We start from the raw sequence: 12,702 nt of genomic DNA on the forward strand, positions 1-12,702 counted from the left end.
ATATATACATATATACGACGCGCTTCTTTCAGTTTCCGTCTACCAAATCCACTCACGAGGCTTTGGTCGGCCCAAGGCTATAGTAGAAGACACTTGCCCAAGGTGCCACGTAGTGGGACTGAACCCAGAACCATGTGGTTGGTAAGCAAGCAACTTACCACACAGCCACTCCTGCGCCTATATATATACATACATATATATATATATATATATGATGTAATAATTTTAGTGGTGGGTAAATAGTTTGGTTTTAGCCATCAGCTATAATATTTCTTACTCTTCCTTGTTCTTTGAAATTGCAATGACCTCCATGCTACCATCACCAAGCCTAAAACAATCCTCTCCCGACCACCATCATCAGACTACTAACTGTTGCATAACATTGCAGCCATCACCAAACACTAGTTCCACCATCAACCACATTCCTGCCACCAACTTCAACCACCTGCTTAAGCTCCCCCCCCCACCGTCTCCAACTTTACTATCATCACTATCATCAATACTGCTTGTACCACCACCACCACCACGTCACACTGTCTTCATTTTTGTAATAATTAGTGTTATCTTAAGTTGTAGAAATGTAAACAAATGCATGGTTTTTAGTCATAGTGGAGGTGGGGACGCTGGTGGTGGTGATGGCGATGGTGATGTTTGATGACACTGGCGGTGGAGGCAGTGGTTTAAAAATAGTGATAGTGGTTGTGGTAATGATAGTGATGGTAGTGGTGGTGGTGATGACTGATGTAAACAGAGAGAGGGAAAGAAAGAGGAAAAACACAAGGGAAGAAAGAAAGGGAGAATAAGTAGATAAGAAAAAACATAAAAATAAAGATATTTATGAAGGATTGTAGAGAGGAAAGAAAGACAGAAGGTTTTGAATTGTAAAATATAAGTGTAATACAATGTTCTTATAATAATAATAATAATAATAAAAGGCACAAGGCCTGAAATTTTGGGGGAGGGGACGAGTTGATTAGATCGACCCCAATGCTTCACAATTTATCGACCCCGAAAGGATGAAAGGCAAAGTTGAAGATGAGTTACAACAAAAATTCTACATATCAGGTTTGCTTATGAGTTGTTTGACCATAACCAGTTGAACATGTCCCTTCATGGCTGATGATATGTGCATCTCTGATCATGAAAAAGAAGTAGTTGTGGGGCATCATAGTCATGGGTTAAGAGAAATTCTTTGGGGTTTGAATAGTTCACCACTGGAAACATGGGTCTTTCATTCAACATCCTTAAACAAGCTTTATTCAGGGACCTTTTTGAGTGGGATAGGCTTCTCAACTTGGAGAAAATTCTAACTGGGCCTTGCTTACAAGATCATGTGTTGTTTATCTTGATATGAGATCACCATGTCGTGCACATATGTTTATGATGCATGTGCCTGGTGTACCCTTATCAGACAGGCAGTCATGATAGGTATTTCGGGCTTCGTATATTTGTACTCCAGTGTCACTTTGATGGTATGCACTGCTCTCCCACTCAATAATAATAATAATCCTTTCTACAATAGGCACAAGGCCTGAAACTTTTGCGGGAGAGGGCTAGTTGATTACATCGCCCCTAGTCCTTGACCTGATACTAATTTTATTGACCCCAAAAGAATAAAAGGAAGAGTGGATCTTGACAGAATTTGAACTCAGAACATAAAGACAGATGAAATGCCACTAAGCATTTTGCCCAGCATGCTAACGATTCTTCTAGTTAGCCAAAGAAAAAAAGAACTACCTCCATTTGGTTCAGTTTGTATGAATGATATGAAGGGGAAATTGGTAATATCTTTAATGTATGGATTTATAAGCTTCTTTTACATTGACTGAGTTAAAAGATTCCTTAAGGTGCATTGATTTGACCGATTAAAACCTGTACTAACCACAAATCTAGCCAGGCTTTTATTCTGATTGTATGCTAGTGACATGTATATTTTACAGAATATTTCAAAATTAAAATGTAATATTTTTTATAAAATGGACAATTGATGTGAATGTGTATGTCTAAGCATTGCCACAGCTGATGTTTGATATCTCTGAACTATAATTTACAAATCTGGATAAGTTTCTATGTCTTGAGATGACAAGAAATGCTGCTCTTTGAAGAAAAAAACCCTTAAACATTTAAATCTTTCACTTTCTATCTTTTTCTTTTCCGTAAAAAAAAAAAAAAAAAATCTTTGCTTGAAATTGCAATACTCACATCTCCACCCAATATAATATCATCTAATAGAAGGAATATACTCACATGTGCTTCATTGGACTTGTGGCATTTTCTGCCTGCCGCCTGCTGTTGTCCTCTTTGTAGAGGGTGTAATTATTGTCCTTGTTAAGGTTCGCTGGAGGGAAATTCTGTTTTGTCACCCTAGCTGTTGACATTGGAATTGCTCCCACAGTTGAGCTGCGAGGCCGAATCTCAGCTTTTGGAGAGTCCGGCGGTGTTGGTAGCCGAAACTTGCGTTCCTTGGACATTGGAGAAGCAGACGGTGACAACTCAGGTGTTGTCGGAGCAGAAGAATCCTGAAATGGAAATAAAATAACTGGTACAGAATTCTGTTTAGACTTTCATAATGTCAAAGCAGAATGACTCTGAGGTTCAGATGTAAGGTTACAGATCTCATGGTTAGGAGTTCAAACTTTACTACAGTCATTATATTTTGTTTCATTTTAAAAACATATAAATCTGCTTAATACAGAATAATATAGAGGCTACACTCATTTCTTGTTGTCCCTGTTAAGACCCAGGCCAGCCCTGGTTGAGCAGACCAATAATCAGAGCTATTTCAAACCATGATCATCACTCCAGCCTTCTTTTTAATTTGGCACAATGTTTACGAGTTTGAAGGTGTATGTAACAGAATCACAAGCTGTCAAAATGTTTCCACCCCATAATGGTATAATTCTATATACTTGATTCAATCTATGAGGCTGAAATACTGATACCATTGCTTATTTATTCCCATTGTTTGGAATTCATCCTACATTATCTTGTAGCCATGAGATTTTGATTATATGACTTTCTTTTATTCTTTTACTTGTTTCAGTCATTTGCCTGCAGCCATGTTGGAGCACCACCTTAAAGGGTTTTAATTGAAGAAATCAACCCCAGGACTTATTCTTTGTAAGCCTAGTACTTATTCTATTGGTCTCGTTTGCTAAACCATTAAGTTATGGGGATGTAAACACACCAACATCAATTGTCAAGTGATGATAGGGGCACAAACACAGACACAGACACACACATAGATATATACATATATATATGATAGGCTTCTTTCAGTTTCTGTCAACCAAATCCACTCACAAGGCTTTGGTTGGCCTGAGGCTATAGTAGAAGATACCATGCAGTGGGACAGAACCCAGAACCATATGGTTGGGAAGCAAGTTTCTTACCACACAGCCACAATATTGTAGAATAGGTGTAAGAAGCTGGATCTGGTTAGTTTGAACATAAAACAAATATTTTGGGCAGATATGGCTGGTTTAAATGCGAAGGGGTTAAAATAAATATTTATGCTATATGCTGCTGCTCTCATAATTGTTTCAACATCCATTAATCCATACTTGTGTGGGTTACACAGAATTTACTGAGGCAGATTTTCTACAGTTGGATGTCAATTTTGTCAACAACCCTCACAGGTTTCATATAAAGACAAACTGTCCATGAATGGAGTGCCTTTGATCACAGAATTCTTGGTCAGAGGTGACCTGTGGCTAAACAACAAGAGGTGTAAGAAATAGTCTGCGGAAGGTGGAGGGGAGTAGGGAGAACAGCAAGTTCATACTGTTACAAACAGCACCCAATACTTCATGTTGGAAAGTGCAGACACTCAAGGATCAAACAACAACAACATCAACAATTGTTGTTGTTGGCACTCCGTCGCTTACGATGTCGAGGGTTCCAGTTGATCCGATCAACGGAACAGCCTGCTCGTGAAATTAACATGCAAATGGCTGAGCACTCCACAGACACGTGTACCCTTAACGTAGTTCTCGGGAATAATCAGCGTGACACAGTGTGACAAGGCTCACCCTTTGAATTATAGGCGCAACAGAAACAGGAAGTAAGAGTGAGAGAAAGTTGTGGTGGAAGAGTACAGCAGCGTTCGCCACCATCCCCTGCCGGAGCCTCGTGGGGTTTTAGGTGTTTTTGCTCAATAAACACTCACAACGCCCGGTCTGGGAATCGAAACCGCGATCCTAGGACCGCGAGTCCGCTGCCCTAACCACTGGGCCATTGCGCCTCCACACCATCAACAATAGGGCAGTAATAAAATAAGTAAAAAATTGCAGCTACGCACGACTGAATAAGCTGCCCAGCTACTTTCACTGTCCGTTGTTCCACTTCGTTGACGAAAGGCCTCCCTTGCTTCATCCTTTTTACGACCCTGAAAAACAGAAAAATTCAAAATTCAACCACAACAACAACAACAACAAAGATGTCACAAAAGAAAGAAAAAAAAATGCTACTCCTGACATACCTAATATTCTTTTTCCTCTTTACAATTCTTTCATTATTCACCTTTCTGTCTTATTGTATTTTCCAGCATACAAGTTGCAATTTTTCAATCCAAAAATTTTGCAGCCACCAAAATGGTAGATCAACTTATACATAAACACAACTTTGGAGGGCCAGATATTCCATGTGAGATGCAACAGAATTTGGAAAGATAGTGACAATGTTTGGATGTTTACACTATATACTATGGTGACTTGTATGCCAAAAAATATGTCTTGCTTTGTGTACTGTGTACTATGCGTGTACTTCTAGCTTTCAATGCTGTTTTTCTTTACTTGTCTTATACGACTGCTTTCCGTCCCCTTTTTTAACCTTTACCAACAAATTCTAACGCATCTGGGCACTGTATACAATAAACTCATTATTGCATCTAAAACTTGAGTGTTTATCTTTAAATATTTTTTATTTCCATGATTATTATTTTTTTCCTTTTTATTTGTTTCAGCTATTCAGACTATGACCATGCCTTGAAGAATATTTAGCTAACTGAATTGACTCCAGTAATTCTTTTTTAAAGTCCGGTACTTCTCCTATTGGTGTCTTTTGCTGAACCGCTAAGTTATGGTGATGTAAACACACCAACACCAGTTGTCATGTGGTGACAGGCGACAAACACAGATACACACACACATACACGACAGGCTTCTTTTTGTTTCAGTCTATTAAATCCATGCACAAGGCTTTGGTCACCTCAAGGCTATAGTAGAAGGCATTTGCTCAAGGTACCACACAGTAGGACTGAACCCGGCACCATGTGGTTGGAAAGCAAGCATCTTACCATACAGTCACTGGACTAAACGCTATGTTGGTGTACAGCCTACAAAAGTTTTACAGTGGATTATATTGACCCCCACAAACCCACAATACTTAATTCATTGTTTAGCCATCTGGTTTCACCAGTCCTCAGTCAAATCGTCCAACCCATGCTAGCATGGAAAGCGGACGTTAAACGACGATGATGATGATGATGATGAAGAAAGGCAAGACAATTGTAGCAGAAATGAAGATAACTCCTTCCCCTACTCCTCTGCCCCCATTTCAATGTCCACTGTTTCGTCAGCCTTGCATGGATCTGATGAAATTTGGTGAGTCAGATTTTTCTAAGGTCAGATGCTCTTCCTTAAAAAGTGCAAATAATTGATGACCATGATGACAATGACAGTAATGACAATGATGGTATCTTAAAGAAAATAGGTGAAAGTATCATCAACTCCCATCTCTATCTCTTCTAAAAGAACAATTCACTTCTTCACTACCCACATATTTTTAGTTATTATGTCAACAACAACAAATTGCACAACTCCCTTTACTCTTTTACTTGTTTCAGTCATTTGACTGTGGCCATGCTGGAGCACCGCCTTTAGTTGAGCAAATCGACCCCAGGACTTATTCTTTGTAAGCCTAGTACTTATTCCATCGGTCTCTTTTTGCCGAACCGCTAAGTTACAGGGATGTAAACACACCAGCATGGGTTGTCAAGCGATGTTGGGGGGACAAACAGACACACAAACACACGTACATACATATATATATATATATATCATCATCATCATCGTCGTCGTTTAACGTCCGCTTTCCATGCTAGCATGGGTTGGATGATTTGACTGAGGACTGGTGAAACCAGATGGCTACACCAGGCTCCAAATATATATATGTATATATATATATATATATATATATATATATATATATACACGACGGGCTTCTTTCAGTTTCGGTGTACCAAATCCACTCACAAGGCTTTGGTCGGCCCGAGACTATAGTAGAAGACACTTGCCCAAGGTGTCACGCAGTGGGACTGAACCCGGAATCATGTGGTTGGTAAGCAAGCTACTTACCACACAGCCACTCCTGCACCTATATTTAGAATGGTGGAAGTACTTAGTGCCACAAATTTACCTGTAATACCCCAGTAAAATTTATTTAAAAACCCTCTACCTCACCCCTGTATGGTGGTGGTGGTATGGTAGCAAAACAGATTTGAACCAAGAAAGCACCATGTTAAACCAAATTTCTGAACTCCCATCCCTTCATCATGCCTTCAGAATAGCTGTCATGATTAAAATGAATTCTTTTTGTTATTTTTTAAAAATTATTTTAAACCCATGTAACTTGCATTAAAAAAAATTTTTTTTTCAAAAATTCATGTTCTTCAAACTTCATGTCCCCCAACCTTTTCATTGTTACTTTGGAGTAGCTGTCACGATCAAACTGAAATTTTTTCACAATTTTTTTGTCATTTCATAACATCTCACATTCTAGTGCATACATAGCTTGCATTTAAAAAAATGTCTATTTTTCAAATTTTTTTTACCCCCATCCTCTTTATCATGCCTTTAGAATAGCTGCCACATTCAAAACGAAAGTTTGCTGAGTAGTGTGGTGAGATTTATTTGTCATATTATATATTAAATTCATTTAACTTTCATATTGTATAGAAAAATGTTTTGAAAGAATGGCAAAAGTGAGAGAAAGAGAAAAAAAAAACAGTAGGAAACAGACCAGAAAGTAGATGAATAAAAGGTAGAAAATTAAAAAAAAATTTTTTCCCTATGAATTATTTTAGAATGCTGGGTATTATAAAATCATAAAAAATTGAGGTGGTGGGATAACACAAAATATTCCATTTTATTCGTGGCAGCTATTCTGAAAGTCCAACATTAAAAAAAATTTTTTTTTTTCATCTCGAAACGATAAAAAGCTAAGTTGACCTTAGTGTTATCTGAACTCAGAGCACAGGGAGTTGAAACAAATACAGTGAAGCATATCATCAGAATTTAGGGAACAGGGAGTGGGGAAAATTAATTAAATTGATACCTGTACTTTATTGCTAACAATTTTCGTAACTTTGTTGAGACTTACACTCAGTATAAAGGGAGATAACTGAAAACTGCAAGAAGAGGACCCCTACATGGTCAGGAAGTCTGCAAGAAATAACAGCCACATCTACCTCAAATCACAAGTTAGATGTGTTCTTGGTTTCTTGACATAGTAAAATCATGTGATGTGGTCATTGTTAGAATGATTTTGATTATATATCTGCAAGATCAGGGTTGACCTGGGGCTAACCAACCTTCAACAAAATTAACAACAATAAAACTACTAGTCAATGAAGAAATCTCTACATGTTTGTTTAATCTAGTAGAAATAGTAGCCAAATCTCCCTCAACTCATGTTTTATAAACAGAAGGACACTTTGATAATAATAATAATAATGTAGTCCCTCATATACAGAAAGACGTGATGGCCATGGCAGGAACTCCTTTGATTACAATCAAAGGTGTTAGTATTGTTGCTATTTAGCCCCAGGACATGATGGTCATAGGCAGAACTACTTTGTTAGGTTTGCTCAATCAGAGCCCATCTGGAGCTAAACAACATCAACAATAACAACTAGTTAGTTAGTTGGCACTCCGTCACTTACGACGTCGAGGGTTCCAGTTGATCCGACCAACAGAACAGCCTGCTTGTGAAATTAACGTGCAAGTGGCTGAGCACTCCACAGACACGTGTACCCGTAACGTAGTTCTCGGCGATATTCAGCGTGACACAGTGTGACAAGGCTGACCCTTTGAATTACAGGCACAACAGAAACAGGAAGTAAGAGTGAGAGAAAGTTGTGGTGAAAGAGTACAGCAGGGTTCACCACCATCCCCTGCCAGAGCCTCGTGGAGCTTTTAGGTGTTTTTGCTCAATAAACACTCACAACGCCCGGTCTGGGATTCGAAACCGCGATCCTATGACTGCGAGTCCGCTGCCCTAACCACTGGGCCATTGCGCCTCAACCAACAATAACAACAACAAATGGGAATTATACTTACACGGATTAAGCTTTCAAATGAATTTGTCAGGCTTTTCTTTGCCTTGTTCCTGAAACTATCTAGTTTGGAAGTCTTAGTCCGTCGATCCATTATGTTGAACTAGAGAAAAAGAAAGACAAAGTGAATGATGTGTTAAAGAGAGAAGTAGGGAGAGAAAGATAGAGTAGAGGGAAAGAGAGAGGTGGGGAGAAAGAAGGAATTCAACTGACCATGAATTACTGTAGCAGAAATATATTTTACACACACTATAATCAGTAAATACAGACATAGCTGAGTGGGTAAGAAGTTTGCTTCCCAACCGCAAGACTTTGGGTTCACTCCCAGTATGTAGTACTTTAGGTAAGTGTCTTTAATAGTCTGCAGCTGACCAAAGCCTTGCGATTGAATTTCATAGACAGAAGCTGAAAGAAACTTGTGATGTGTGTGTATTTATGTGTGTGTATCATTATCATCGTTTAACGTCCGTTTTCCATGCTGGCATGGGTTGGACGGTTTGACTGAGGTCTGGAAAGCTAGTAGCTGCACCAGGCTTCAATCCTCACTTTACTGACGGCTCTTACCAACCACTCGTCTATCTCCAGTTTCCACATTGACCACCAGATAAGGGATTGGGGGGACCCTTCCAAAGGCTTTTTCCAAGTCAACAAAAGCCAAGTACAGAGCTTTATCTTTGGTTAGATATTTCTCCTGCAGTTGCCTTACCAGAAATATAGCATCAGTGGTGCTTGTGCCTGGCACAAAACCAAACTGCATCTCATCTAGGCTAACTCTCCCTAATTAGTTACCCTCTCTGTAACTTTCGTCACCCAATCCAATAATTTGATACCCCTGTAGTTATTTCTATATAAAGCATCACTTTTATGCAGGGTGTCACTATATGAGAAGAAAACTTTTAAGAACCATTAAGCGGTCTAAACTTTAACTGAATATCTTCTCCTTTTTCAGCCCTAACACAGAAGCTTTGGATCTAAAGCAGACAATGAAAAGGAATGCCATTCTCATTTCCTTAGCCAGAAACTACAGTGATTTGGGGATTGCAACCTTCTTAAATGGTACCAAGTCCTTTGTGTTCAAGATAAGAAAGCTCCTGGCTTTGGAGGGAATGTTTTCAATCACCAAAAGAAAAATACATTTTTGACAGCAAGAAAAGTTAAGTCCAGGTCATCATCAATGAAAATCCTAGCCAGTCAAAGAAGGTCATTGTCAAACAACTCCATATGTCAGAGTCAATGATTAGATATGTGGTGCATGAAGACATCAGGTAAAAATCTTATGAGGAGAGGGCAGATATGGTTGAAGTGCTTACTAAACAAACTGAAGCACACCAAGGAGCCCAACATGCTCTGGTTCTTCTCAGATGAGAACTTCATCCAAGATTAAGAAGTGAATAGGAAGAATGATATATGGCACTGCACCAGCATCACTGAAGTCCCCATTTGTACTCTACGAAAGTCACAAGTTATCAGCAGTGTTGTAGTCATCACTCTTCCACTTAACAAATATCATCAGCTGGCTTTCTATCTTTGGAGACATGTGAAATAAGAGACTCCTTCACTGAAGAACAGGTGGGAGGTAACTGGGATTCTATCTACCCAATTCCACTCAACACTGTAGGTTGACTCAAAATTATCATGGAAGATAATTATGCATCTGAATTTGAAACAACATTATTATGAAGTCAGCTTCTTAAACTACATGCCTGAGCTCTTAAACTGGAGCCACACAATAACAGTGAGAAGACCAGAGAGAAAATATATATCACCTCTAGTTTGCCTGCAGATTTTCCTGTAGAAATATGATTGTGCTCTTTCTGTTTCTGCTCACACAAGTACCTCAAAGACATCATCATAACTTCCAAAAGTTCTTCACTTGTCTGTGGGTTTTCTTGCTGTAAATTCAGAAAATATTTAAATTAAGATCATAAATAACTTGAATATAAAATGAAAGCAAAAAAGATATTTTTGTGGATTAGATAAAGAAGGAAAGAAACAAAATTTAAAAATAAAACAACAAAATCATACATTAATGTACATATAAACACTTATATACAGGGTGTCCACAAAGTCTGGGTACATGGGACTAACACATACTTTAAGAAATTATTATTTCTTATATTTAATTGTTTATGTTATGATTTTCTTTACTCCATGTACCCAGACTTTGTGGACACCCTGTACACACACAGAAACTCAAACATACACACAAAACACAGGAGCCTCTACTAAACCAATGTGGAAACCTCTATGTTATTGCTTGACCTGCTAGAAATAGCATCCAACTCCATTTCTCAAATCACACCTTATCACCTTAAAAAAAGACAGGATGGTCACAACTGGAATGTCTTTGATCATAAGTCTTCTTGATAAAAGATGATCTGGTGTTAGACAACATTAACAGGGATACACTTACATGTAAGGGGAAAAAAATGTTAAAAACACACCTTTAATATAGACTAATAAATTATACCATCTGTAACCCAGGGGACATGTGATCAATGGAGTTCCAATCATAACAATCCCTTTATTTCAGACACAGTGTATCTAGAACAACCCAGCACTGAGCAACAATATTAAAGATGGATGGAATGTGTCATTTGTAAGCCTCCTCCTTGGTCATGTGTTCATTCAATAAAATGTTTTAAGCCCTTGTGAGAAGCCTAGCATATGTGCTAGCAAAGCAATCTCAAAAGCTCCTTCACAGTCCAGATTTCAGAATGCTTCCTTTACCGAAGAAGGCTAGAGTTGTTGACTTTGAAATACTTGATTGCCAGATGTTTTAAAGTTTGTTACAGGCACTTCAGGCTTGTCATTTGCATGTGAGGAATTTTTCTTACTGTTGGCAACACAGGAACCAAAGTACTTGAAGTCCCTGACATCATCAAGTCGAGTGCCATTGTTATAACAAATTGGCAGGTGGCGTTTGTCCTCTTTGATACTCATGTCCTCAGTGTAGGCTTTGTTGGCTACTGTTATTCTGCTGAACAACAGGTCATATCTGATGTTATATTTTGGTGACTTCTGCACCCAAATAGAGGACAATGATTCCTTAACTACACTGATGTCATTGATAGAGACACACATGAAAGTGAGGACTTACTAAAGCTAAGAGAGGACAGAGATCCTTGGTGCAATATAGTGAATCACATTGCAGTTGCAGCTGCTTGAAGAGGATAAATCTAGAATTATATTATACAATGTAACTGCCTTTCCTTTTAAAGATGATAATGTGGGATTTGAGGTTGACTAAGCTAACGTTTCTAACATGTGACACAACCACATAGAAGCACTTTCATTGACTCATTGCCAATACTGTATCTGATGGCATAAAAGACACATGGGTGTGTTAGATGCACCATAATTTCAGTAGCTTGCATTCAGGAAAAATATCCTAGAGCAGGGGTTTTCAAACTTTTTGACTTGCGGACCTCTTTATATTTCAGGCTTTACCTTAGGGACCCCCTTATAAACGCTTATGAAATTTATACATAAATATTTGCTTAAAATAACATATTTTTACATTTATTTATTTAACAGTATTTAACAAATAGGTTTATTGTCAATTAAAAGATTTCGATTAAAAAACTTATATAAAATCAAATTGCCCATATAAAGTATTTGCTGTCCACAGACCCCCTGTCTTGTCCTTGTGGACCTCCTGTGGTCCGTGGACCACAGTTTGAAAACCCCTGTCCTAGAGCATAAAAACAAGAAATACTTAAAGCAATTTCACGTATAGGATCCAGACTGATTTTACAAGACATTTTTTGAGTGCAAAAGTGTATCTTACATGCCATCAGATACAGTAGATGTTATGGTGAGGTTTACAACAAAAGAAAAGAGGGAATATAGTTTCTTCATAGATTACAACAAAAGCAATAATTTGTATTAGTATTATACCTTCCATCTGTTGTGCATCTCAGCTGCATCTTTTTCTGGCAACTGTTGAACTCTCCTCTTAAGTAGCTCAATACCGCACACTGTACTTAGTACTGCAAGTACATGAAAACAGAAAATTATACAATCTTGATTTTTAGACTAGGTTTACCATATTGTTGCATGCTGTTAAGAGGCAACTGAGAGATTAACAGTCAAGAGGAACATAAGGCTACATAAAATAAACTGTTGCTATCATCATTTTGATATATGCTTCTTTATACTTGCTTGGGCCAGATGGAATTTGCTGTGGCATATTTTCCATGGATGGATGGCCTTTCAGTTGACAAACCATACCCGTTTCCAAGCAAGGTTAATATTTCTCCATAATCAGACATGTTTTTTAAAGAAGACTGACAAGGGTACATCTGTACCCCACCCATGTGTATGTGTGTGTGTGTGTGTGTGTGTGTGTGTGTGTGTGTGTGTGT

General features: G+C 38.3%; 1 protein-coding gene across 1 annotated transcript in view; it reads right to left on the reverse strand.

The window, feature by feature from the left end:
- Window positions 1-12,702, reverse strand: part of LOC106879533 (TBC1 domain family member 1) — a 196,887-nt gene that overhangs the window by 53,201 nt on the left and 130,984 nt on the right. The window contains exons 4-8 of the mRNA XM_052969134.1: window positions 12,236-12,327; window positions 10,102-10,227; window positions 8,340-8,438; window positions 4,301-4,387; window positions 2,248-2,519 (exon numbers count right to left, since the gene is read on the reverse strand). Of these exons, the coding sequence (XP_052825094.1) occupies window positions 2,248-2,519; window positions 4,301-4,387; window positions 8,340-8,438; window positions 10,102-10,227; window positions 12,236-12,327 (676 nt within the window). The remainder of the gene's footprint in view (window positions 1-2,247; window positions 2,520-4,300; window positions 4,388-8,339; window positions 8,439-10,101; window positions 10,228-12,235; window positions 12,328-12,702) is intronic.

This window comes from Octopus bimaculoides, chromosome 7 (assembly GCF_001194135.2).
Source record: "Octopus bimaculoides isolate UCB-OBI-ISO-001 chromosome 7, ASM119413v2, whole genome shotgun sequence".
Taxonomy (NCBI): domain Eukaryota; kingdom Metazoa; phylum Mollusca; class Cephalopoda; order Octopoda; family Octopodidae; genus Octopus; species Octopus bimaculoides.